This window comes from Bombina bombina, chromosome 2, assembly GCF_027579735.1.
Source record: "Bombina bombina isolate aBomBom1 chromosome 2, aBomBom1.pri, whole genome shotgun sequence".
In the NCBI taxonomy this organism is placed as follows: domain Eukaryota; kingdom Metazoa; phylum Chordata; class Amphibia; order Anura; family Bombinatoridae; genus Bombina; species Bombina bombina.
This window is the reverse complement of record NC_069500.1, coordinates 702,148,344-702,176,061: the sequence shown is the minus strand read 5'-3', so window position 1 is coordinate 702,176,061 and position 27,718 is coordinate 702,148,344. Positions and strand designations below refer to the sequence as shown.

Below are 27,718 nucleotides of genomic sequence, written 5' to 3'. Positions count from 1 at the left end.
GAAATCTATCTCCTACTGATGAGTTCCAAAAAGAACAAAACAGGTGTGTGTGAGGTATTTCTGGGGAAAAGCGAGCGGGGAATCTTGCCTAGATATGCTAATTTCCTATGCAAATATTTACATTGATATTATGTATAATATATATATATATTTATATATATATATATATATATTTATATTATATATACTATATATATATATATATAAACACACAAATATATATAGTAATACACAAATTATATATATATATATATATATTTTCTTTTAAAATAATCATATATATATATATATATATATATATATATATATATACTGTATTTACTGTGTATATATATATATATATATATATATATATATATATATATACACAACATATACATTCATACATACATACACCCAAATTTTTTATATGTTTATGTTGTGTTTGATGCACATTTGTTTAGGGCTAGATTACGAGTGGAGTGCAAATTTTAAGCCTTTTGTGAGCGCGATATTTGAGCTCCACTCAGTAATACCAGCACACGCAAATGCCCGGTTTTTTAAAAATTTTATTAAAAACAAAGGCACTTTAATTCATCAAAATTTAACATTTCACTTGTTGTGAAAAAATACTTACCTTTTAAACTTGACTGCCGCTCCAGCTTCCCCCCGGTTGTTGCAAGCCATTTCTGACATCAGAAATTATGGATCGGTCATCCTCCAATCATGGCTCCCACCCCCCACCCCCCCGGGGGAATCAGTGTCTAATTCAACGCAGTGATTGGAGAAAGACGGTTTCCTCATTTTAGACCCAGGAAGAGGCTTTGCGACAGGCGGAGGAAGCTGGAGCGGCCTGTCAAGATTAAAAGGTAAGTATTTTTCACAACACAAGTGAAATGTTAATTTTGATGAATTAAAGTGCCCCCTGTTTTTAATTGAATTTTTAAAAACCGGGCACTTTAGCATCAAAATTTACATTCACTTTAAGTGCAATGCGAACGCAACCTCACGTTCGCAATGCAGGGAAGCTTTGTGCTCACAAGAGTGCTCTTCTATATGGGAGCCTCGTTCTGATGCTGTGAGACACGGCAAAGAACCGAGCGGGGTATCTCCAACTTTGATAGATAGATTGGGCTGCATACTAGCTAACTGGTAGTTTTTGAAGATTTTTGAAGATCTTAGATTCTACACTGCGCCAGATTCACAATCCTTTTCTTCTACATATATATGTACTGTGTGTGTTTATATGTATATTTATATATATATATAGATATATAGATATATATATATATATATATACATATTAACACATAAATATATTTGTATATAAGCATATACATATGTATTTGCAGTTTAAAACACAGTCCCCATAGACCGCTATGTAAAGGCACTTTTCAGTGGCGTTTTTTTTTTTTAACATCCCACATCCCCTAACTTTAACCCAAAAATAAAAAGTTGCACAAAACACATCAAAAATACTTTACAAAGCACACTTACACTCATAATAACACCATCTAATAAAAATTATTTGCACACAAAAGTTATAAGGGCTCAAAGAAATGAGGTCTCAGGTGGTAGAGAAAAAAAAAAGCTGTATATACATATACAGTTGCAAGAAAAAGTATGTGAACCCTTTGGAATGATATGGATTTCTGCACAAATTGGTCATAAAATGTGATCTGATCATCATCTAAGTCACACCAATAGACAATCACAGTCTGCTTAAACTAATAACACACAAAGAATGAAATGTTGCCATGTTTTTATTGAACACACCATGTAAACATTCACAGTGCAAGTGGAAAAAGTATGTGAACCCTTGGATTTAATAACTGGTTGAACCTCCTTCAACCAAACGTTTCCTGTAGTTGCAGATCAGACGTGCACAACGGTTAGGAGTAATTCTTGACCATTCCTCTTTACAGAACTGTTTCAGTTCAGCAATATTCTTGGGATGTCTGGTGTGAATCGCTTTCTTGAGGTCATGCCACAGCATCTCAATCGGGTTGAGGTCAGGATTCTGACTGGGCCACTTCAGAAGGCGTATTTTCTTCTGTTTAATCCATTCTGTTGTTGATTTACTTCTATGCTTTGGGTCATTGTCCTGTTGCAACACCCATCTTCTATTGAGCTTCAGCTGGTAGACAGATGGCCTTAAGTTCTCCTGCAAAATGTCTTGATAAACTTGGGAATTCATTTTTCCTTTGATGATAGCAATCCATCCAGGCCCTGACGCAGCAAAGCAGCTCCAAACCATGATGCCCCCACGACCATACTTCACAGTTGGGATGAGGTTTTGATGTTGGTGTGCTGTGCCTCTTTTTCGCCACACATAGTGTTGTGTGTTTCTTCCAAACAACTCAACTTTGGTTTCATCTGTCCACAGAATATTTTGCCAGTACTGCTGTGGAACATCCAGGTGCTCTTGTGTAAACTGTAAACGTGCAGCAATGTTTTGTTTGGACAGCAGTGGCTTCCTCTGTGGTATCCTCCCATGAAATCCATTCTTGTTTAGTGTTTTATGTATTGTAGATTCGCTAACAGGGATGTTAGCATTTGCCAGTGACTTTTGTAAGTCTTTAGCTGACACTCTAGGATTCTTCTTCACCTCATTGAGCAGTCTGCGCTGTGCTCTTGCAGTCATCTTTACAGGACGGCCACTTTTAGGGAGAGTAGCAGCAGTGCTGAACTTTCTCCATTTATAGACAATTTGTCTTACCATGGACTGATGAACAGCAAGGCTTTTGGAGATACTTTTATAACCCTTTCCAGCTTTATGCAAGTCAACAATTCTTAATCGTAGGTCTTCTGAGAGATCTTTTGTGCGAGGCATCATTCACATCAGGCAATGCTTCTTGTGAAAAGCAAACCCAGAAGTGGTGTGGGTTTTTTATAGGGCAGGGCAGCTGTAACCAACACCTCCAATCTCATCTCATTGATTGGACTCCAGTTGGCTGACATCTCACTCCAATTAGCTCTTGGAGATGTCATTAGTCTAGGGGTTCACATACTTTTTCCACCTGCACTGTGAATGTTTACATGGTGTGTTCAATAAAAACATGGCAACATTTCATTCTTTGTGTGTTATTAGTTTAAGCAGACTGTGATTGTCTATTGTTGTGCCTTAGATGATGATCAGATCATATTTTATGACCAATTTGTGCAGAAATCCATATCATTCCAAAGGGTTCACATACTTTTTCTTGCAACTGTACATGTCTAAAGATTTTTGTGTGTGTGTGTATATATATATATATATATATATATATATATATATATATATATATATATATATATATATATATATATATATATATATGTCTACATATGTATTTATGTGTATATATGTATTTACAGACATATATACACATAGAAATACATATATATATGTAGTATCCATATACAGACATACTGTATATATAAGTGCAGCCCTTTCTGGTTAAGTAGATGAAAACATGTAAAAGCATATTTATGCAATATTCATTTTTAATAAAGGTTTTTTCTATGTATTTACTGTAAATATTTCACATTCCAATGTTCTGCACATAGCAGAATATGTTCTAAGTATTTCTAAATAGATAATTCTATATATATATATATATATATATACAGTATATATATATATATATATATATATATATATATCTGTATATAGCTATACCTATATATAATTACCTATATTTATAGTATAAATGTATATTTGTAGAAACCATCAGATATATGTAGAAATATGTATTTATGAATAATATTAGAACATATTCTGTTCTGTAGAGAACATTGGAATATGAACTATTTTCATGTCGGGTTAGCGAAACTGAGAATAATCGATTCTGTTTGCACGAGAGTGGGGTGTTGTTTTTTTTCGAGTTTTTTTTCTCCATTGACTTCTATGGGGGAATACAGTTTTACTTTCAACCTGTAATACGAGCACAACCCGACTTGCGAAAAATTTTAATTCTAGTGGAGTTAGTGTTCTAGCCGAACCGCAAAATATCGCTCCACTTGTAATTTAGCCCAAAAACAGAATTTATGCTTACCTGATAAATTACTTTCTCCAACGGTGTGTCCGGTCCACGGCGTCATCCTTACTTGTGGGATATTCTCTTCCCCAACAGGAAATGGCAAAGAGTCCCAGCAAAGCTGGTCACATGATCCCTCCTAGGCTCCGCCCACCCCAGTCATTCGACCGACGGACAGGAGGAAATATATATAGGAGAAATCATATGATACCGTGGTGACTGTAGTTAGAGAAAATAATTCATCAGACCTGATTAAAAAAACCAGGGCGGGCCGTGGACCGGACACACCGTTGGAGAAAGTAATTTATCAGGTAAGCATAAATTCTGTTTTCTCCAACATAGGTGTGTCCGGTCCACGGCGTCATCCTTACTTGTGGGAACCAATACCAAAGCTTTAGGACACGGATGAAGGGAGGGAGCAAATCAGGTCACCTAAACGGAAGGCACCACAGCTTGCAAAACCTTTCTCCCAAAAATAGCCTCCGAAGAAGCAAAAGTATCAAATTTGTAAAATTTGGCAAAAGTGTGCAGTGAAGACCAAGTCGCTGCCTTACATATCTGGTCAACAGAAGCCTCGTTCTTGAAGGCCCATGTGGAAGCCACAGCCCTAGTGGAGTGAGCTGTGATTCTTTCAGGAGGCTGCCGTCCGGCAGTCTCATAAGCCAATCGGATAATGCTTTTAAGCCAAAAGGAAAGAGAGGTAGAAGTCGCTTTTTGACCTCTCCTTTTACCAGAATAAACAACAAACAAGGAAGATGTTTGTCTGAAATCTTTAGTAGCCTCTAAATAGAATTTTAGAGCACGGACTACGTCCAAATTGTGTAACAAACGTTCCTTCTTTGAAACTGGATTCGGACACAAAGAAGGTACAACTATCTCCTGGTTAATATTTTTGTTGGAAACAACTTTCGGAAGAAAACCAGGCTTAGTACGCAAAACCACCTTATCTGCATGGAACACCAGATAGGGCGGAGAACACTGCAGAGCAGATAACTCTGAAACTCTTCTAGCAGAAGAAATTGCAACCAAAAACAAAACTTTCCAAGATAATAACTTAATATCTACGGAATGTAAGGGTTCAAACGGAACCCCTTGAAGAACTGAAAGAACTAGATTTAGACTCCAGGGAGGAGTCAAAGGTCTGTAAACAGGCTTGATTCTAACCAGAGCCTGAACAAATGCTTGAACATCTGGCACAGCTGCCAGCCTTTTGTGAAGTAAAACAGATAAAGCAGAGATCTGTCCCTTCAGAGAACTTGCAGATAATCCTTTCTCCAAACCTTCTTGTAGAAAGGATAGAATCTTAGGAATTTTTATCTTGTTCCATGGGAATCCTTTAGATTCACACCAACAGATATATTTTTTCCATATTTTATGGTAAATTTTTCTAGTTACAGGCTTTCTAGCCTGAATCAGAGTATCTATTACAGAATCTGAAAACCCACGCTTTGATAAAATCAAGCGTTCAATCTCCAAGCCGTCAGTTGGAGGGAAACCAGATTCGGATGTTCGAATGGACCTTGAACAAGAAGGTCCTGTCTCAAAGGTAGCTTCTATGGTGGAGCCGATGACATATTCACCAGGTCTGCATACCAAGTCCTGCATGGCCACGCAGGAGCTATCAAGATCACCGAAGCCCTCTCCTGATTGATCCTGGCCACCAGCCTGGGAATGAGAGGAAACGGTGGGAATACATAAGCTAGGTTGAAGGTCCAAGGTGCTACTAGTGCATCTACTAGAGTCGCCTTGGGATCCCTGAATCTGGACCCGTAGCAAGGAACCTTGAAGTTCTGACGAGACGCCATCAGATCCATGTCTGGAATGCCCCATAATTGAGTTATTTGGGCAAAGATTTCCGGATGGAGTTCCCACTCCCCCGGATGGAAAGTCTGACGACTCAGAAAATCCGCTTCCCAATTTTCCACTCCTGGGATGTGGATTGCAGACAAGTGGCAGGAGTGATCCTCCGCCCATTGAATTATTTTGGTCACTTCTTCCATCGCCAGGGAACTCCTTGTTCCCCCCTGATGATTGATATATGCAACAGTCGTCATGTTGTCTGATTGAAACCTTATGAATTTGGCCTTTGCTAGTTGAGGCCAAGCTTTGAGAGCATTGAATATCGCTCTCAGTTCCAGAATGTTTATAGGGAGAAGAGATTCTTCCCGAGACCATAGACCCTGAGCTTTCAGGGGTTCCCAGACCGCGCCCCAGCCCACCAGACTGGCGTCGGTCGTGACAATGACCCACTCTGGTCTGCGGAAGCTCATTCCCTGTGACAGATTGTCCAGGGTCAGCCACCAACGGAGTGAATCTCTGGTCTTTTGATCTACTTGAATCGTCGGAGACAAGTCTGTATAATCCCCATTCCACTGTCTGAGCATGCACAGTTGTAATGGTCTTAGATGAATTCGTGCAAAAGGAACTATGTCCATTGCTGCAACCATCAATCCTATTACTTCCATGCACTGCGCTATGGAAGGACGAAGAACAGAATGAAGTACATGACAAGAGCTTAGAATTTTTGTTTTTCTGACCTCTGTCAGAAAAATCCTCATTTCTAAGGAATCTATTATTGTTCCCAAGAAGGGAACTCTTGTTGACGGGGACAGAGAACTTTTTTCTTTGTTCACCTTCCATCCGTGAGATCTGAGAAAGGCTAGGACGATGTCCGTATGAGCCTTTGCTTTTGACAGAGACGACGCTTGAATCAGGATGTCGTCCAAGTAAGGTACTACTGCAATGCCCCTTGGTCTTAGAACCGCTAGAAGGGACCCTAGTACCTTTGTGAAAATCCTTGGAGCAGTGGCTAATCCGAATGGAAGTGCCACAAACTGGTAATGCTTGTCCAGAAAAGCGAACCTTAGGAACTGATGATGTTCCTTGTGGATAGGAATATGTAGGTACGCATCCTTTAAATCCACGGTAGTCATAAATTGATTTTCCTGGATAGTAGGTAGGATCGTTCGAATTGTTTCCATTTTGAACGATGGAACCTTGAGAAATTTGTTTAGGATCTTGAGATCCAAAATTGGTCTGAATGTTCCCTCTTTTTTGGGAACTATGAACAGGTTGGAATAAAAACCCATCCCTTGTTCTCTTATTGGAACAGGATGAATCACTCCCATCTTTAACAGGTCTTCTACACAATGTAAGAATGCCTGTCTTTTTATTTGGTTTGAAGATAATTGAGACCTGTGGAACCTTCCCCTTGGGGGTAGTTCCTTGAATTCCAGGAGATAACCTTGAGAAACTATTTCTAGCGCCCAAGGATCCTGAACATCTCTTGCCCAAGCCTGAGCAAAGAGAGAAAGTCTGCCCCCCACCAGATCCGGTCCCGGATCGGGGGCCATCCCTTCATGCTGTTTTGGTAGCAGTGGTAGGCTTCTTGGCCTGCTTACCCTTGTTCCAGCCTTGCATTGGTCTCCAGGCTGGTTTGGGTTGTGAAGTATTACCCTCTTGCTTAGAGGATGTAGAATTAGAGGCTGGTCCGTTTCTGCGAAAGGGACGAAAATTAGGCTTATTTTTAGCCTTAAAAGACCTATCCTGTGGGAGGGCGTGGCCCTTTCCCCCAGTGATGTCTGAAATAATCTCTTTCAAATCAGGTCCAAATAATGTTTTACCCTTGAAAGGAATGTTAAGCAATTTTGTCTTGGAAGACACATCCGCTGACCAAGACTTTAGCCAAAGCGCTCTGCGCGCCACGTTAGCAAACCCTGAATTTTTCGCCGCTAATCTAGCTAATTGCAAAGCGGCATCTAAAATAAAAGAGTTAGCCAATTTAAGTGCTTGAACTCTGTCCATAACCTCCTCATACGAAGATTCTTTATTGAGCGACTTTTCTAGTTCCTCGAACCAGAAACACGCTGCCGTAGTGACAGGAACAATGCATGAAATTGGTTGTAGAAGGTAACCTTGCTGAACAAAAATCTTTTTAAGCAAACCCTCTAATTTTTTATCCATAGGATCTTTGAAAGCACAACTATCTTCGATAGGAATAGTAGTGTGTTTGTTTAGAGTAGAAACCGCCCCCTCGACCTTGGGGACTGTCTGCCATAAGTCCTTTCTGGGGTCGACTATAGGAAATAATTTCTTAAATATAGGGGGGGGGACAAAAGGTATGCCGGGCCTTTCCCACTCTTTATTTACTATGTCCGCCACCCGCTTGGGTATAGGAAAAGCGTCGGGGGGCACCGGAACCTCTAGGAACTTGTCCATCTTACATAATTTCTCTGGAATGACCAAATTGTCACAATCATCCAGAGTAGATAATACCTCCTTAAGCAGTGTGAGGAGATGTTCTAATTTAAATTTAAATGTCACAACATCAGGTTCAGCTTGTTGAGAAATTTTTCCTGAATCTGAAATTTCTCCCTCAGACAAAACCTCCCTCATGGCCCCTTCAGATTGGTGTGAGGGTATGTCAGAACAGTTATCATCAGCGTCCTCTTGCTCTTCAGTGTTTAAAACAGAGCAATCGCGCTTTCTCTGATAAGTAGGCATTTTGGATAAAATGTTTGCTATAGAGTTATCCATTACAGCCGTTAATTGTTGCATGGTAATAAGAATTGGCGCACTAGATGTACTAGGGGCCTCTTGTGTGGGCAAAACTGGTGTAGACACAGAAGGGGATGATGTAGTATCATGTTTACTCCCCTCATTTGAGGAATCATCTTGGGCAATATCATTATCTGTGGCATTACTGTCCTTACTTTGTTTGGACACTATGGCACAATTATCACATAAATTTAAATGGGGAGACACCTTGGCTTTCATACATATAGAACATAGCTTATCTGATGGTACAGACATGTTAAACAGGCTTAAACTTGTCAACAAAGCATAAAAAACGTTTTAAAATAAAACCGTTACTGTCACTTTAAATTTCAAACTGAAAACACTTTATTACTGAATATGTGAAAAAGTATGAAGGAATTGTTCAAAATTCACCAAAATTTCACCACAGTGTCTTCAAGCATTAAAAGTATTGCACACCAAATTTCAGAGCTTTAACCCTTAAATTAACGGAACCGGAGCCGTTTTTACATTTAACCCCTATACAGTCCCAGCTATATGCTTTGCTGAGACCCAACCAAGCCCAGAGGGGAATACGATACCAAATGATGCCTTCTATAAGCTTTTTCAGCGATTCTTAGCTCCTCACACATGCATCTGCATGCCTTGCTCTCCAAAAACAACTGCGCATTAGTGGCGCGAAAATGAGGCTCTGTCTATAACTAGAAAAGGCCCCCATCTGAAAAAGGTGTCCAACACAGTGCCTGCCGTTTTTCTAAACAATCCCCAAAATTATAATAACCATTAATAGTTAGAATCTGCAAAATATGCCTAGCAAAGCAATCGTTTTAGCCCAGAAAAATGTCTACCAGTTTTTTAAGCCCTTATGAAGCCCTTTATTCTTTTATTTAACTAAGAAAATGGCTTACCGGTCCCCATAAGGGGAAATGACAGCCTTCCAGCATTACATAGTCTTGTTAGAAATATGGCCAGTCATACCTTAAGCAGAAAAGTCTGCCAACTGTTTCCCCCAACTGAAGTTACTTCATCTCAACAGTCCTGTGTGGAAACAGCAATCGATTTTAGTAACTTCTGCTAAAATCATCTTCCTCTTACAAACAGAAATCTTCATCTTTTTTCTGTTTCAGAGTAAATAGTACATACCAGCACTATTTTAAAATAAGAAACACTTGATTGAAGAATAAAAACTACATTTAAACACCAAAAAACTCTTAACCATCTCCGTGGAGATGTTGCCTGTGCAACGGCAAAGAGAATGACTGGGGTGGGCGGAGCCTAGGAGGGATCATGTGACCAGCTTTGCTGGGACTCTTTGCCATTTCCTGTTGGGGAAGAGAATATCCCACAAGTAAGGATGACGCCGTGGACCGGACACACCTATGTTGGAGAAATGTTTTATGTTAATATAGGTTATTATTATTTTATATGTTATAAAATATATATAATTAAAAGCTGAACAACTATATATTTCAGAACAAACATACATTTTAATTTGAAACTAGCTACTTGAATTATATATTAATCAGTGTTAAACAGTTTTAATGCTTACCATATATAATTCTCTTATTCTGGAATCTCGTATCCAGTGCAAACATGTTTCATTTACAATAGTGTCTTCAATAGTGTCTTCAAGCATTAAAAGTATTGCACACCAAATTTCAGAGCTTTAACCCTTAAATTAACGGAACCGGAGCCGTTTTTACATTTAACCCCTATACAGTCCCAGCTATATGCTTTGCTGAGACCCAACCAAGCCCAGAGGGGAATACGATACCAAATGATGCCTTCTATAAGCTTTTTCAGCGATTCTTAGCTCCTCACACATGCATCTGCATGCCTTGCTCTCCAAAAACAACTGCGCATTAGTGGCGCGAAAATGAGGCTCTGTCTATAACTAGAAAAGGCCCCCATCTGAAAAAGGTGTCCAACACAGTGCCTGCCGTTTTTCTAAACAATCCCCAAAATTATAATAACCATTAATAGTTAGAATCTGCAAAATATGCCTAGCAAAGCAATCGTTTTAGCCCAGAAAAATGTCTACCAGTTTTTTAAGCCCTTATGAAGCCCTTTATTCTTTTATTTAACTAAGAAAATGGCTTACCGGTCCCCATAAGGGGAAATGACAGCCTTCCAGCATTACATAGTCTTGTTAGAAATATGGCCAGTCATACCTTAAGCAGAAAAGTCTGCCAACTGTTTCCCCCAACTGAAGTTACTTCATCTCAACAGTCCTGTGTGGAAACAGCAATCGATTTTAGTAACTTCTGCTAAAATCATCTTCCTCTTACAAACAGAAATCTTCATCTTTTTTCTGTTTCAGAGTAAATAGTACATACCAGCACTATTTTAAAATAAGAAACACTTGATTGAAGAATAAAAACTACATTTAAACACCAAAAAACTCTTAACCATCTCCGTGGAGATGTTGCCTGTGCAACGGCAAAGAGAATGACTGGGGTGGGCGGAGCCTAGGAGGGATCATGTGACCAGCTTTGCTGGGACTCTTTGCCATTTCCTGTTGGGGAAGAGAATATCCCACAAGTAAGGATGACGCCGTGGACCGGACACACCTATGTTGGAGAAATGTTTTATGTTAATATAGGTTATTATTATTTTATATGTTATAAAATATATATAATTAAAAGCTGAACAACTATATATTTCAGAACAAACATACATTTTAATTTGAAACTAGCTACTTGAATTATATATTAATCAGTGTTAAACAGTTTTAATGCTTACCATATATAATTCTCTTATTCTGGAATCTCGTATCCAGTGCAAACATGTTTCATTTACAATAGTTAGGTTTTTAATAATTGGTCCTGAAAAAGATAATGATTGCATTAATAAAGTCCAAAGTTTTATGAAAGTCATAAAGAAAAGTTAATTCAAAATCCATAAGATGCTTCATAGTTTAAATATTTATTTCTATGAAAATAAAATTACAGGCCAATATAATATTCCAATGTGAGTGCTGGTTATGTATGCTTAGCTAGACATAAGGAGCATTGTACAGCTCAATACATCATGCAGAAGAACAAAACTGTTAGTTGGCTTAGATACCCAGTTTTTCCACAAATAATCTTTCCACAAATACTGTATATCCACCAAATCCCACATTAGCCATCTACTTAAAGGGATATGAAACTCGAGGGGGCCTATATATCAAAGCCGAAACGTACGTCTGGGGTTTTGCTGTTTCTCTCGTTTAGAGAGGGATTGCCTGGTATTTCGGGGCTGGACTGTGCTGTGAAGTCAGGATCAGACTGATATGCTTCAGGAAAGTTAATCTCTGTGAAAGGCACATGTTGAGCAAAAAGAGGCTGCTTCTTGGGTGGTAACTAGCCATAGAACAAGCTATTATGCTATTGTTTGTTCTTAGGTTGAGTGCCTCTCTCTTTTTATTTATGCAAATTATTACACTTAGGGAAGTCTCCCTAAGTGTTATGAGGGAATCTAGACGTGGACCCGTTGCTTAGTGTGCCTAGAGGTATATGGCTGCACCTCACTGACGAGGCCCACACTAGGCCGAAATGTATGTCTGGGGTTTTGCTGTTTCTCTCGTTCAGAGAGGGATTGCCTGGTATTTCGGGGCTAGACTGTTGAAATGATCCTACTTCCCCTTTAAGTTTGGACCTCCTCCTTCACCCTATTTAAGATGTAACTTCCCCTGACACTTTGCTTATGCACTGCAGAGATTCCTGTTGTGCCTTAGTTACTGGAGCTACACTTTGTTTGCTACTACTAAGTCTTTACCTGCAGCCTTTCTACTTTCCTGCTGTCCTGGAAGTTCAGCATAACAACCACTATACTCATCTGCACTGCCTCTAAGAAGCTAAGTACTGTTACCTTTTTTTCTAGCAGTTAAGACATTGTTTTCTCATCTGCATAACCAAACCACATCAAATGCTTTTCTGCCTCAAACTGCTTCCTGAAAACTTTGTTTGTTCCCAGGTTGAGTGCTTCTCTCTTTTTATTTATGCAAATTATGACACTTAGGGAAGTCTCCCTAAGTGTGATGCGGGAATCCAGACGTGGACCCGTTGTTCAGTGTGCCTAGAGGGATATGGCTGCACCTCACTGACGAGGCCTACAATAGGCCGAAACGTACGTCTGGGGTTTTGCTGTTTCATTCAGAGAGGGATTGCCTGGTATTTCAGGGCTGGACTGTACTGTGAAGTCAGGATCAGACTGATATGCTTCAGGAAAGTTATTCTCTATGAAAGGCACACGTTGAGCAAAAATAGGCTGCTTCTTGGCTGATAAATAGCCATAGAACAAGCTATTATGCTATTGTTCGTTCTTAGGTTGAGTGCTTCTCTCTTTTTATTTATGCAAATTATGACACTTAGGGAAGTCTCCCTAAGTGTGATGCAGGAATCCAGAAGTGGACCCCTTGCTCAGTGTGCCTAGAGGGATATGGCTGCACCTCACTGACGAGGCCCACACTAGGCCGAAACGTACGTCTGGGGTTTTGCTATTTCTCTTGTTCAGAGAGGGATTGCCTGGTATTTCAGGGCTGGACTGTACTGTGAAGTCAGGATCAGAGTGATATGCTTCAGGAAAGTTCTTCTCTGTGAAAGGCACATGTTGAGCAAAAAGAGGCTGCTTCTTGGGTGATAACTAGCCATAGAACAAGCTATTATGCTATTGTTCGTTACCAGGTTGAGTGCTTCTCTCTTTTTATCTATTTATCAAAGCGTCAACTATGTTGCATTCGCGGACGTCAATACGCTTGCCAAACATTGCAGCAGCGGATCTGAATATGATCTCCTTAGTTATCAAAAAAGCCATCTAAAACAAGCGCGTCAAGTACGGTGCGAAGAGCATCGGACTGGTGTTAACTAACATTTATCGATGCCACGGCTATTCATGTTTTTCCCAACTTTATTTATATAATTTCATTACTGTCCACGAACAAGCACATTTCTCTTTAGCACATTATTGTATATAGTGTAAATGTATTCTTTTTCTGAGCATGACTAATTGCGAATATAGCAAGTAGCAACATATTTGGTGCAAAGTGGATAGTGAATTATTCTAATTCTTTTCAATATTGTACATACATATTTTAGTATGGATATATATATATATATGTGTGTGTGTGTTTTGTCAGAAATCTTTTGCAAACATATTTACATGTCCATTTTGTGTTCTAAAAAATATTGTCTGTCATATCTCTGTGTTTATTTATACCACTTTATGTATATATTGTAAATGTATTATTGGTCTGAGCAGAAATAATTGTGAATATAATATGTAATCAGAGTATCATATGTGTTTATTTGCAATCAATGGGTATTTTAAAGGAATATGAAAGTAAAAATGTAAGTTGCACTAGGGGGAGCTAGCTGCTAATTGGTGCCTGCACACATTTTTCTCTTGTGATTGGCTAAATAGATGTGTTCAGCTAGCTGCCAGTAGTGCAATGATGTTCCTTCAGCAAAGGATAACAAGATAATGAAGCAAATTTAATAATAGAAGTAAACTGGAAAGTTTCCCAAAATTGTATGTTCTATCCAAATCATGAAATAATATTTTGGGGTTTCCTGTCCATTTAAGAGCTGGGGCCAGGTTTCTCTCTGCACCTGTCTAACCACTCCTGATTGCAATCTATTTTTAAAAACCGCCCCTACACAGGTGTTATACAATGGGCTGGCATATAAGATGAGATTTCTTACTGAAAAAGAAATTCAAGAGAAGGAAGAAATACACTAAAAATAGTAAAGAGGCAATTTTAATTTCTGCTGTATTTAAATCATGACAGTTTAAAGTTAGGTGGGCTATCCCTTTGAGCTATCAGCTTAAGATTCTATTGAATCAAACATCAATTCAAATTTTAAAATCCTTGTCTAAAATATTACACTGTGTGTCCTAATGTCAGCATCAATGTTTATCTTTAATACTAATTTTACATATACATACTTTCAAAGTTTAATACACAATGTAACAAATGGAACTTACAAATTCTGATGAGTAATCAATGACACAAGTATCGAGCAATTTGATTTGTTAGTGATAGTTTATAATGTGTATTTGAATCAGATTGGGTGATGTCATAAATCATGTGATTATGCATATTCCAATCAAAAGTGTTGGAAAAATTCACTAGTGTGTGGGTTATTTAGGAGTTTGCGTCATAATTGGTGCGAAAAGTGTTGAGTCAAATATGGCACGAAGTGGAGAGTGTGACTTGTATTACATGGCTTAAATATGGTGCACATAGGTTTTTCCAAAAAATAAAAAGGAAGTTAACTATATTATGTTGTGTATTTATTTCATTTGTATCTCTATATCTATTAATGCAACAAGTTTGGGGCAAAACGTTGCACCAAATATGTAGAAATAATATTGTCTCCTTGCTTTGTAATGAGAGACAAAGTTGTAACATAATCCATCAGTAGTAATGTATTTTTAATTTTTATCCCTATATCTACTAGTGCACCAAATGTGGAGCAATAATATTGTTTGATTTAGAAAGGGTATACAATTTTAATAAAGTTTCTAATTTACTTTTATTATGTAATATACTTCATTCTCTTGCAGCATCGAACATAAGCTTTCTGTGTTTTCCGACTCCCATTGAGTTCTATGGCATCTGCGAACGGTAGAATTTTTGTTAACTTTGTGAGAGCTTCAAATAGTGTCGAATAGGAGGGCGAATGAACACGATTCCGCTCAAATTCCACAGGTTTTTAGCTCTCATCGATCTGCTTCGGATTGAGATTGCGGGATCGTAGGTTACGTCACAAATTTGCCGATGTTGACACTTTGATAACTATGGTGGATCAATCTTGCGACAATTAGGACGTGGAATTCAAGCATATTTTCAGTTGAAGCTTTGATAAATATCCTCCAAAATGTTTAATTCATGATTCATATAGAACATTCAACAATTTTCCGCTCTCATGAATATTATCCATTTGCAAAAGCAATATATGGGAGCACTATTTCCTGCCATCTAGTGCTCCAGACACCTATCAAGGTATCTCTTCAACAAAGAATACCATGAGAACTAAGCAAATTTGATGATAGAAATAAATTGGAAACTTTTCAAAATGTTGTCTGTCCGAATAACAAAAGAACATTTTTGGGCTTCTTATCTCTTAAAAAATCAGCACCACATGCCTATGTCTTTGCCCACAATGCATTAATACATGGAGGTGGAGGGTACTATTACCAGATTAGTTTTAAATGAGCTCCTCCCACCAAGCAAGCGCTTCCCATACCAATAAGAAATTGCATATACCTGTCTGTCATTCATTTCTCTAAAGGTGATAAGTTGCTTCCCTCACCACACTATCCTCTAAGCCGGCGGTTCCCAACCTGTGGTACGCATACCCCTGGGGGTACTTGGTGGACCGGTTTGGGATACACAAAAATATTGTTGGTAATGGCAGAAGATGCGGGGGGGAGGGTCAGGGGGGCATTCTCAATGGGTCATCAACTAATAACCATCGTGAAACTGTGGAAGGAAGGAGCGCTCAGCCGGAAAGTGACAAGTGAAGTCCTGGCCTGGCATATAGGCAGATGGGAGCCCCTGCACCTGAAATATGTGGACCTTGTGTGGATGACTCCGGTCCACATATTAATGATCACCCTGTGTCACCAGACAGCTTAGCCCCCTGCTGCCGTGCACAAAATTTGGACTGCGAGTGCACAGTTAGAAGCAGCACTGCAGCAACATAGCTGTGTGGACACATGTGGTAGAGCCATGGAGGATGCGAGTCACACAGTCTGCATCCTCAAATAAGTTATAGTCAGTGCTGGTAAGTAAAGTACTGCTGCTAGTGCTTGCTTGATTCAGATTGCTTTACTAAAAATGTCCATAGTGGCTGGGTGGTTAATATCGATCTGATCTCACAAATTTAAATATTTATTTTTATGATCATTACACTTTGACTCCCCCCCCAGGGTCGTTTTTAGGGGCAACAAGGCAGATGCCCGGGGCACCAGCCACACAGCAGGGCTCCTCCTGAGAATGAGATCTGAGCTTTAATCCTGTTGATAAACATACAGCCGTATGCCATTCAGGTATAGCTTACCTCCCCTATAAAAAAGCGCTTCCTTTATTTTGAGGGATGGGTGGGGGTAATGGAGAGGGGGTACTCATAAATGAAAAGCCTAATAAAGGGGTACAGGAGAGAAAAAAGGTTGGGATTCGCTGCTCTAAGCCTATATCTAAGCCTTACTTTGATCCCACTCCCTTTTGGGCAAGCCTCTCTCCCAAGCAAACCATTAGTTGATCCTCTTTGCTTTCATTCTTGTTTTGTTACAGCTGGTTCTAAAGTTTTTTTTGGGGGGGGAGGTGCTATATAAAAATAAAATTTTTATGTAGCCCCCTTTGTCCTGCATAATTTATCTTTTTTTAAAAATTAAAATATACAAACTTTTTGTCCCCTTCATTGGTATCTTTCAGAGGGATGTACTTTGAACGTTAAATAACATTTGCATTTCTTTTCTTTAGCTATATATAGATTACATGTACAGTGCAGGCTTCAGCGCAACTGCTGAAACCCGCGCCGCCCATAATTTCACCTCGCACATCGGGGTATTACAATCCATACCTATACTTTTTTCTGACCCAACATATAATGCAGAATGGCTGTGATTTTATATCCAAGAAAGGTAAAACTTTGGGAAATTATCTTTCGCCTTCTGATCTCAAACCACAAAATAATAGATGTTGGTTACAACAGAAAAAAAAGGCTTCTACAAATGCGGGTGTCCTATTTGCAGAACCTGTGACTTTGTATGTGAGGGAGATACATTTGTATCCTCTGTTACTAAGAAGGATTATAAAATCAATTACTATATCAATTGTGCAACTACACATGTAGTTTATCTAATCACATGCAAACTTTGTTCTCAGCAGTATACCGGCAAAGCAAAGAGACCTCTAAAAGAGAGGTTTCTGGAACACCTACGCTCTATTGAAGACGAATTCTCAGATACTCCAGTAGCTAGACACTTCAAGTCACTACGCAATTCAGATACCTCAGCACTTGATTCAAGGTATAGATTTTGTCCCTCTCTGGAGAAGAGGAGGTAACAGAGAGATGACACTTATAAGAGAGAAATATTCTGGATGTTTAATTTACAAACCAGTCATCCTGTGGGTATTAACATGAGAAGGGATCTAGACTTATTTGCCCAATAGTCCAACATATATGAATGTATTCATTCAGACTAAAAACAACAGTCCGCACAAATTGATATTCTTTTTTCTTATGATAACCCTTACTGTTCACAGATGCGTATCAATATGAGATGGGATCTAGACTTATTTACCCAATAGCCCAATATATATGAATGTATTTATTCTAGACTAAAACAATAGTCCGTATAAGTTTATATTCTTTTTCTCATGATAATCCTTGGTGTTTGCAGACAATAAGTGTCTATTATTTTGATAAAATAGTATCAAGGCAATACATATTTAATTGCAAAATTACATATTAATAATTAATTTCAAAATATAGTGAGACACATTAAGTTTAAAGAGGATTGCATATTTATATTGTTAAGAATAGTTATACACGTTTTTCATAGCTCCTATGTATTTACTATTTTGCTTGTTACAGGTTGTTATAATTGTGAGGAGAGTTGTATCTCTTTAAGAACCGTTGTCTTAAATGGGATTATGAACAGGTGCAAAGACAGGCAGTGACCAAGTGCGCATATGCACGAAACGCGTATGCTGTCTTCATCTGTTCATTCACCTGTACTCTGCACTTCTCTGTGCTGACCGCTTTTACACTTTCATGTTTTTACATGTTTTCACATGGATCAAATAAAGACTTTTATATTTTATTAAATGGGCTTTGAGCGCACTCTTTTCACCCTTTGGATCTTATTACAATTACAATTAAACCCTGCCGGCAGTTCATAAAATGCCTTATGTCGGATAAACTAGCAATGTCCAGAAATGAGCATAAATACAAATTTCTGGAGTCACCAGTGACTTGCGGCACTTTAGAAACTGCCGACAACTAAGAAAATTAAAAAAAAGTAAAATCTCCTGTAAAGGTCTAACCCGCCTCCCAATAATAAACTCGACACATAAAACCCCTATATCCGCCATCAAACAAACATCGGAGCTAAAAATAAAAGTACTAACCCCTAAACAGACAACCCCCACAACGCAATATGCCTAATTAAACTATTAAACCCTAATCTGCCATTCACCCACATCGCAATCTACCTAATAAATGTATTAACCCCTAATCTGCCATTCACCCACATTGCGATCTACCTAGTAAAAGTATTAACCCCTAAATCCGCCAACCCAAACATCGGAAACTACCTAATAAAAGTATTAACCCCTAATCCACCATTAACCCACATTGCAAAGTCCCTATTAAAACAATTAACACCTAACCGTCATTAACCCACATCACAACAAATCTTATAAATCTATTAACCCCTAATCCGCCAAACCCACACAACGCAATAATCCTAATAAAACTATTAACCCCTCAACTGCCAAACCCACACAATGCAAATAACTAATTAACTGCTAGATTACGAGTTTTGCGTTATGAGGGGTGCGGTGCTAACTTGCACGTTATTGTCACCGCTCACTTACCTACAGCGCTGGTATTACAGGTTTTTATAAACCCAGCGTTAAAAGACAAGAAGTGAGCGTAGAGCAAACTTGTGCTCCATACCGCACTCCAATACCAGCGCTGCTTAAGGCAGCGGTGAGCTGGTTTTACGTGCTCATGCACGATTTTCCCATAGACATCAATAGGGAGAGCCGGCTGAAAAAAAGCTTAACACCTGCAATAAAGCAGCGTAAAGCTAAGTAACGCAGTCCCATTGATTCCTATGGGGAAACAAAATTTATGTTTACACCTAACACCCTAACATGAACTCCGAGTCTAAACACCCCCAATCTTACACTTATTAACCCTTAATCTGATACCCCCAACATCGCTGACACCTACATTATATTTATTAACCCCTAATCTGTTGCTCCAGACATCGCCGACACCTACATTATACTTATTAACCCCTAATCTGCGGCTCCGGACATCGCCGTCACTATAATAAACATATTAACCCCTAAACAGCTACACTCCCGCATCACAAACATTAGTTAAATATTATTAACCCCTAATCTGCCGCCCCTAACATCGCTGCCACCTACTTACATTTATTAACCCCTCTGCCGCCCCCAACGTCACCGCCACTATACTAAAGTTATTAACCCCTAAACCTAAGTCTAACCCTAACATCCACTAACTTAAATATAATTAAAATTAATCTAAAGAAAACCTACTATTAATAACTAAATAATTCCTATTTAAAACTAAATACTTACCTGTAAAATAAACCCACTGGCCTAGATTTAGAGTTGGGCGGTAGCCGTCAAAACCAGCGTTAGAGGCTCCTAACGCTGGTTTTTACCGCCCTCTGGTATTTGGAGCCAGTCATTGAAGGGTCTAACGCTCATTTTCCAGCCGCGACTTTTCCATACCGCAGATCCCCTTACGTCAATTGCGTATCCTATCTTTTCAATGGGATCTTTCTAACGCCGGTATTTAGAGTTGTGGCTGAAGTGAGCGTTAGAAATCTAACGACAAAATTCCAGCCGCAGAAAAAAGTCAGTAGTTAAGAGCTGTCTGGGCTAACGCCGGTTTATAAAGCTCTTAACTACTGTGCTCTAAAGTACACTAACATCCCTAAACTACCTATGTACTCTAAACCGAGGTCCCCCCACATCGCCGCCACTAAAAAAATTTAACCCCTAATCTGCCGACCGCAGGCCGCTGCCACCTACGTTATCCCTATGAACCCCTAATCTGCTGCCCCTAACACCGCCGACCCCTATATTATATTTATTAACCCCTAATCTGCCCCCCTCACCATCGCCTCCACCTGCCTACACTTATTAACCCCTAATCTGCCGAGCGGACCGCACCGCTACTATAATAAAGTTATTAACCCCTAATCCGCCTCACTCCCGCCTCAATAACCCTATAATAAATAGTATTAACCCCTAATCTGCCCTCCCTAACATCGCCGACACCTAACTTCAAGTATTAACCCCTAATCTGCCGATCGGAGTTCACTGCTATTCTAATAAATTTTTTAACCCCTAAAGCTAAGTCTAACCCTAACCCTAACACCCCCCTAAGTTAAATATAATTTAAATCTAACGAAATAAATTAACTATTATTAAATAAATTATTCCTATTTAAAGCTAAATACTTACCTGTAAAATAAACCCTAATATAGCTACAATATAAATTATAATTATATTGTAGCTATTTTAGGATTAATATTTATTTTACAGGTAACTTTGTAATTATTTTAACCAGGTACAATAGCTATTAAATAGTTAATAACTATTTAATAGTTACCTAGTTAAAATAATTACAAAATTACCTGTAAAATAAATCCTAACCTAAGTTACAATTAAACCTAACACTACACTAGCAATAAATAAATTAAATAAAATACCTACAATTACCTACAATTAAACCTAACACTACACTATCAATAAATTAATTAAATACAATACCTACAAATAAATACATTTAAATAAACTAACTAAAGTACAAAAAATAAAAAAGAACTAAGTTACAAAAAATAAAAAAATATTTACAAACATAAGAAAAATATTACAACAATTTTAAACTAATTACACCTACTCTAAGCCCCCTAATAAAATAACAAAGCCCCCCAAAATAAAAAAAATGCCCTACCCTAGTCTAAATTTAAAAAGTTCAAAGCTCTTTTACCTTACCAGCCCTTAAAAGGGCCCTTTGAGGGGCATGCCCCAAAGAATTCAGCTCTTTTGCCTGTAAAAAAAAAACCATACAATACCCCCCCCCCAACATTACAACCCACCACCCACATACCCCTAATCTAACCCAAACCCCCCTTAAATAAACCTAACACTAAGCCCCTGAAGATCTTCCTACCTTGTCTTCACCATGCCAGGTATCACCGATCGTTCCAGGCTCCAAAATCTTCATCCAAGCCCAAGCGGGGGCTGGCGATCCATAATCCGGCGGCTGAAGAGGTCCAGAAGAGGCTCCAAAGTCTTCATCCTATCCGGGAAGAAGAGGCGATCCGGACCGGCAACCATCTTGATCCAAGCGGCATCTTCTATCTTCATCCGATGACGAACGGCTCCATCTTGAAGACCTCCACCGCGGACCCATCTTCTTCTTCCGACGACTTCCAGACGAATGACGGTTCCTTTAAGGGACGTCATCCAAGATTCTATCAGCCAATCGGAATTAAGGTAGGAAAATTCTGATTGGCTGATGGAATCAGCCAATCAGAATCAAGTTCAATCCGATTGGCTGATCCGATCAGCCAATCAGATTGAGCTCGCATTCTATTGGCTGATCGGAACAGCCAATAGAATGCGAGCTCAATCTGATTGGCTGATTGAATCAGCCAATCGGATTGAACTTGATTCTGATTGGCTGATTCCATCAGCCAATCAGAATTTTCCTACCTTAATTCCGATTAGCTGATAGAATCCTATCAACCAATCGGAATTCGAGGGACGCCATCTTGGATGACGTCCCTTAAAGGAACCGTCATTCGTCGGGAAGTCGTCGGAAGAAGAAGATGGGTCCGCGGTGGAGGTCTTCAAGATGGAGCCGGTCGTCATCGGATGAAGATAGAAGATGCCGCTTGGATCAAGATGGTTGCCGGTCCGGATCGCCTCTTCTTCCCGGATAGGATGAAGACTTTGGAGCCTCTTCTGGACCTCTTCAGCCGCCGGATTATAGTTCGCCAGCCCCCGCTTGGGCTTGGATGAAGATTTTGGAGCCTGGAATGATCGGTGATACCTGGCATGGTGAAGACAAGGTAGGAAGATCTTCAGGGGCTTAGTGTTAGGTTTATTTAAGGGGGGTTTGGGTTAGATTAGGGGTATGTGGGTGGTGGGTTGTAATGTTGGGGGGGTATTGTATGTTTTTTTTTTTACAGGCAAAAGAGCTGAATTCTTTGGGGCATGCCCCGCAAAGGGCCCTTTTAAGGGTTGGTAAGGTAAAAGAGCTTTGAACTTTTGTAATTTAGAATAGGGTAGGGCATTTTTTTATTTTGGGGGTCTTTGTTATTTTATTAGGGGGCTTAGAGTAGGTGTAATTAGTTTAAAATTGTTGTAATTTTTTTCTAATGTTTGTAAATATTTTTTTATTTTTTGTAACTTAGTTCTTTTTTATTTGTTGTACTTTAGTTAGTTTATTTAATTGTATTTATTTGTAGGAATTGTATTTAATTTATTTATTGATAGTGTAGTGTTAGGTTTAATTGTAGATAATTGTAGGTAGTTTATTTAATTTATTTATTGATAGTGTAGTGTTAGGTTTAATTGTAACTTAGGTTAGGATTTATTTTACAAGTAATTTTGTAATTATTTTAACTAGGTAGCTATTAAATAGTTCTTTACTATTTAATAGCTATTGTACCTGGTTAAAATAAATACAAAGTTGCCTGTAAAATAAATATTAATTCTAAAATAGCTACAATATAATTATAATTTATATTGTAGCTATATTAGGGTTTATTTTACAGGTAAGTATTTAGATTTAAATAGGAATAATTTATTTAATAAGAGTTAATTTATTTCATTAGATAAAAATTATATTTAACTTAGGGGGGTGTTAGTGTTAGGGTTAGACTTAGCTTTAGGGGTTAATACATTTATTATAGTAGCGGTGAGCTCCGATCGGCAGATTAGGGGTTAATTATTGTAGGTAGCTGGCGGCGACGTTGTGGGGGGCAGATTAGGGGTTAATAAATATAATATAGGGGTCGGCGGTGTTAGGGGCAGCAGATTAGGGGTACATAGGGATAATGTAGGTAGCGGCGGTATACGGAGCGGCAGATTAGGGGTTAAAAAAATATGCAGGTGTCAGCGATAGCGGGGGCGGCAGATTAGGGGTTAATAAGTGTGAGGTTAGGGGTGTTTAGACTCGGGGTTCAGTTAGGTGCAGACGTAGGAAGTGTTTCCCCATAGAAAACAATGGGGCTGCGTTAGGAGCTGAACACTGCTTTTTTGCAGGTGTTAGGTTTTTTTTTCAGCTCAAACAGCCCTATTGTTTTCTATGGTGGAATCGTGCACGAGCACGTTTTTGAAGCTAGCCGTGTCCGTAAGCACCGCTGGTATCTAGAGTTGCAGTGGCGTTAAATTATGCTCTACGCTCCCTTTTTGGAGCCTAACGCACTCAAAACCGAGCCATTCTGTGAACTCTAAATACCAGCGGTATTTAAAAGGTGCGGGGGAAAAAAAAGCACGTGTAGCTAACGCACCCCTTTGGCCGCAGAACTCTAAATCTAGCCGTTACTGCTACAATATAACTAATAGTTACATTGTATCTAGCTTAGTGTTTATTTTTACACTATCCTCTAAGCCGGCGGTTCCCAAACTGTGGTAAGCATACCCCTGGGGGTACATGGTGGACCGGTTGGGGATACACAAAAATATTGTTGGTAATGGCGGAAGATGTGGGGTGAGGGTCAGGGGGGCACTCTCAATGGGTCATCAACTAATAACCATCGTGGAACTGTGGAAGGAAGGAGCGCTCAGCCGGAAAGTGACAAGTGAAGTCCTGGTCTGGCATATAGGCAGATGGGAGCCCCTGCACCTGAAATATGTGGACCTTGTGTGGATGACTCCGGTCCACATATTAATGATCACCCTGTGTCACCAGACAGCTTAGCCCCCTGCTCCACCCATCCCCGTGCCATGCATAAAATTTTGACTGCAGTGCACAGTTAGAAGCAGCACTGCAGCAACATAGCTGTGTGGACACATGTGGTAGAGCCATGGAGGATGCGAGTCACACAGTCTGCATCCCCAAATAAGTTATAGTCAGTGCTGGTAAGTAAAGTACTGCTGCTAGTGCTTTCTTGATTCAGATTGCTTTACTTCCAATTAAAAACGTCTATAGTGGCTGGGTAGTTAATATCGATCCGGCCGGGTAGTTAATATCGAGCCGGCTGAAAAAAAGCCTAACACCTGCAATAAAGCAGCGTAAAGCTAAGTAACGCAACCCCATTGATTCCTATGGGGAAACAAAATGTATGTTTACACCTAACACCCTAGCATGAACCCCGAGTCTAAACACGCCTAATCTTACACTTATTAACCCCTAATCTGATACCCCCAACATCGCTGACACCTACATTATATTTATTAACCCCTAATCTGTTGCTCCAGACATCGCCGACACCTACATTATACTTATTAACCCCTAATCTGCGGCTCCGGACATCGCCGCCACTATAATAAACATATTAACCCCTAAACAGCTACACTCCCGCATCACAAACATTAGTTAAATATTATTAACCCCTAATCTGCTGCCCCTAACATCGCCGCCACCTACCTACATTTATTAACCCCTAATCTGCCGCCCCCAACGTCGCCGCCACTATACTAAAGTTATTAACCCCTAAACCTAAGTCTAACCCTAACATCCACTAACTTAAATATAATTAAAATTAATCTAAAGAAAACCTACTATTAATAACTAAATAATTCCTATTTAAAACTAAATACTTACCTGTAAAATAAACCCTAAGATAGCTACAATATAACTAATAGTTACATTGTATCTAGCTTAGTGTTTATTTTTATTATACAGGCAAGTTTGTTTTTATTTTAACTAGGTAGAATAGTTACTAAATAGTTATTAACTATTTACTAACTACCTAGCTAAAATAAATACAAATTTACCTGTAAAATAAAACCTAACCTGTCTTACACTGACACCTAACCTTACACTACAATTAAATAAATTACCTAAATTAAATACAATTAACTAAATTAAATACAAATACCTAAATTACAAAAAAAACAAACACTAAATTACACAAAATAAAAAAGAAATTATCAGATATTTAAACTAATTACACTTAATCTAATTGCCCTATCAAAATAAAAAAGCCCCCCCCCAAAATAAAAAAAAAAACCCTAGCCTAAACTAAACTACCAATAGCCCTTAAAAGGGCCTTTTGGCAGGGAATTGCCCCAAAGAAATCAGCTCTTTTACCTGTAAAAAAAAATACAAACAACCCCCCAACAGTAAAACCCACCACCCACACAACCAACCCCCTAAATAAAACCCTAACCAAAAAAACCTAAGCTCCCCATTGCCCTGAAAAGGGCATTTGGATGGGCATTGCCCTTAAATGGGAATTTAGCTCTATTGCTGCCCAAACCCTAATCTAAATCTAAACCCCACCTAATAAACCCTTAAAAAACCTAACACTAACCCCCGAAGATCCACTTACAGTTTTGAAGACCGGACATCCATCGTCAACGAAGCCAGGAGAAGTCCTCAGCGAAGCGGCAAGAAGTCCTCAACGAAGCCGGTAGAAGTCTTCATCCAAGCCGGGAGAAGTGGTCCTCCAGATGGGCAGAAGTCTTCATCCAGACGGCATCTTCTATCTTCATCTATCCGGTGCAGAGCGGGTCCATCTTTAAGAAATCCGGCACGGAGCATCCTCTTCTTACGACGACTCCCGACGAATGAAGGTTCCTTTAAGTGACGTCATTCAAGATGGCGTCCCTTAGATTCTGATTGGCTGATAGAATTCTATCAGCCAATCGGAATTAAGGTTTAAAATAGGATTGAGCTCGAATTCTATTGGCTGATGCATCAGAGCCGGATAGATGAAGATAGAAGATGCTGTCTGGATGAAGACTTCTGCCCATCTGGATGACCACTTCTCCTGGCTTTGTTGAGGACTTCTTGCCACTTCGTTGAGGACTTCTCCCGGCTTCGTTGACGATGGATGTCCGGTCTTCAAAATTGTAAGTGGATCTTCGGGGTTAGTGTTAGGTTTTTTTAAGGGTTTATTGGGTGGGTTTTAGTTTTAGATTATGGTTTGAGCAGCAATAGAGCTAAATGCCATTTTAAGGGCAATGCCCATCCAAATGCCCTTTTTAGGGCAATGGGGAGCTTAGGTTTTTTTAGTTAGGGTTTTATTTGCGGGGTTGGTTGTGTGGGTGGTGGGTTTTACTGTTGGGGGGTAGTTTGTATTTTTTTTACAGGTAAAAGAGCTGATTTCTTTCGGGCAATGCCCCGCAAAAGGCCTTTTTAAGGGCTATTGGTAGTTTAGTTTAGGCTAGGGGTTTTTTGTTTATTTTTGGGGGGGCTTTTTATTTTGATAGGGCTATTAGATTAATTAATTAGTTTAAATATCTTGTAATTTGTTTTTTATTTTGTGTAATTTAGTGGGGGGGTTTTGTTGTAATGTAGGTATTTGTATTTAATTTAGATAATTGTATTTAATTTAGGTAATGTATTTAATTGTAGTGTAAGGTTAGGTGTTAGTGTAAGACAGGTTGGGTTTTATTTTACGGGTAAATTTGTATTTATTTTAGCTAGGTAGTTAGTAAATAGTTAATAACTATTTAGTAACTATTCTACCTAGTTCAAAATAAATACAAACTTGCCTGTAAAATAAAAATAAACCCTAAGCTAGATACAATGTAACTATAAGTTATATTGTAGCTAGCTTAGGGTTTATTTTGCAGGTAAGTATTTAGTTTTAAATAGGAATTATTTAGTTATTAATAGTAGGTTTTCTTTAGATTTATTTTAATTATATTTAAGTTAGTGGATGTTAGGGTTAGACTTAGGTTTAGGGGTTAATAAATTTAATATAGTGGCGGGGACGTTGGGGGCGGCAGATTAGTGGTCAATAAATGTAGATAGGTGTCAGCGATGTTAGGGATGGCAGATTAGGAATTAATAATATTTAACTAGTGTTTGCGATGCAGGAGTATGGCGGTTTAGGGCTTAATATGTTTATTAAAGTGGCGGCGATGTCCGGAGCAGCAAATTAGGGGTTAATAATTTTAGTGTTTGCGATGCGGGAGGGCCTCGGTTTAGGGGTTAATATGTAGTTTACGGGTGTTAGTGTACTTTTTAGCCCTTTAGTTATGAGTTTTATGTTACAGCTTTGTAGCGTAAAACTCATAACTACTGACTTTAGATTGCGTTACGAATCTTGACGGTATAGGGTGTATCGCTCACTTTTTGGCCTCCCAGGAAAAGCTTGTAATATCGGTGCTATGAAAATCCCATTGAAAAAAGACTTTACGCAATTTGCGTAAGTTGATTTGCGTTATGGCCAAAAAAGTGTGCTGTGCCGTTAAACCTGCAAGACTCGTAATAGCAGCGGTAGTGAAAAAGCAG

General features: G+C 39.0%; 1 protein-coding gene across 1 annotated transcript in view; it reads right to left on the bottom strand.

Annotated features, from left to right (window-relative positions):
• The window catches only part of SUSD1 (sushi domain containing 1), a 365,105-nt gene that overhangs the window by 110,655 nt on the left and 226,732 nt on the right, over positions 1 to 27,718 (bottom strand). The window contains 1 exon segment of the mRNA XM_053700012.1: positions 11,277 to 11,359. Coding sequence (XP_053555987.1) covers positions 11,277 to 11,359 — 83 coding nt within the window.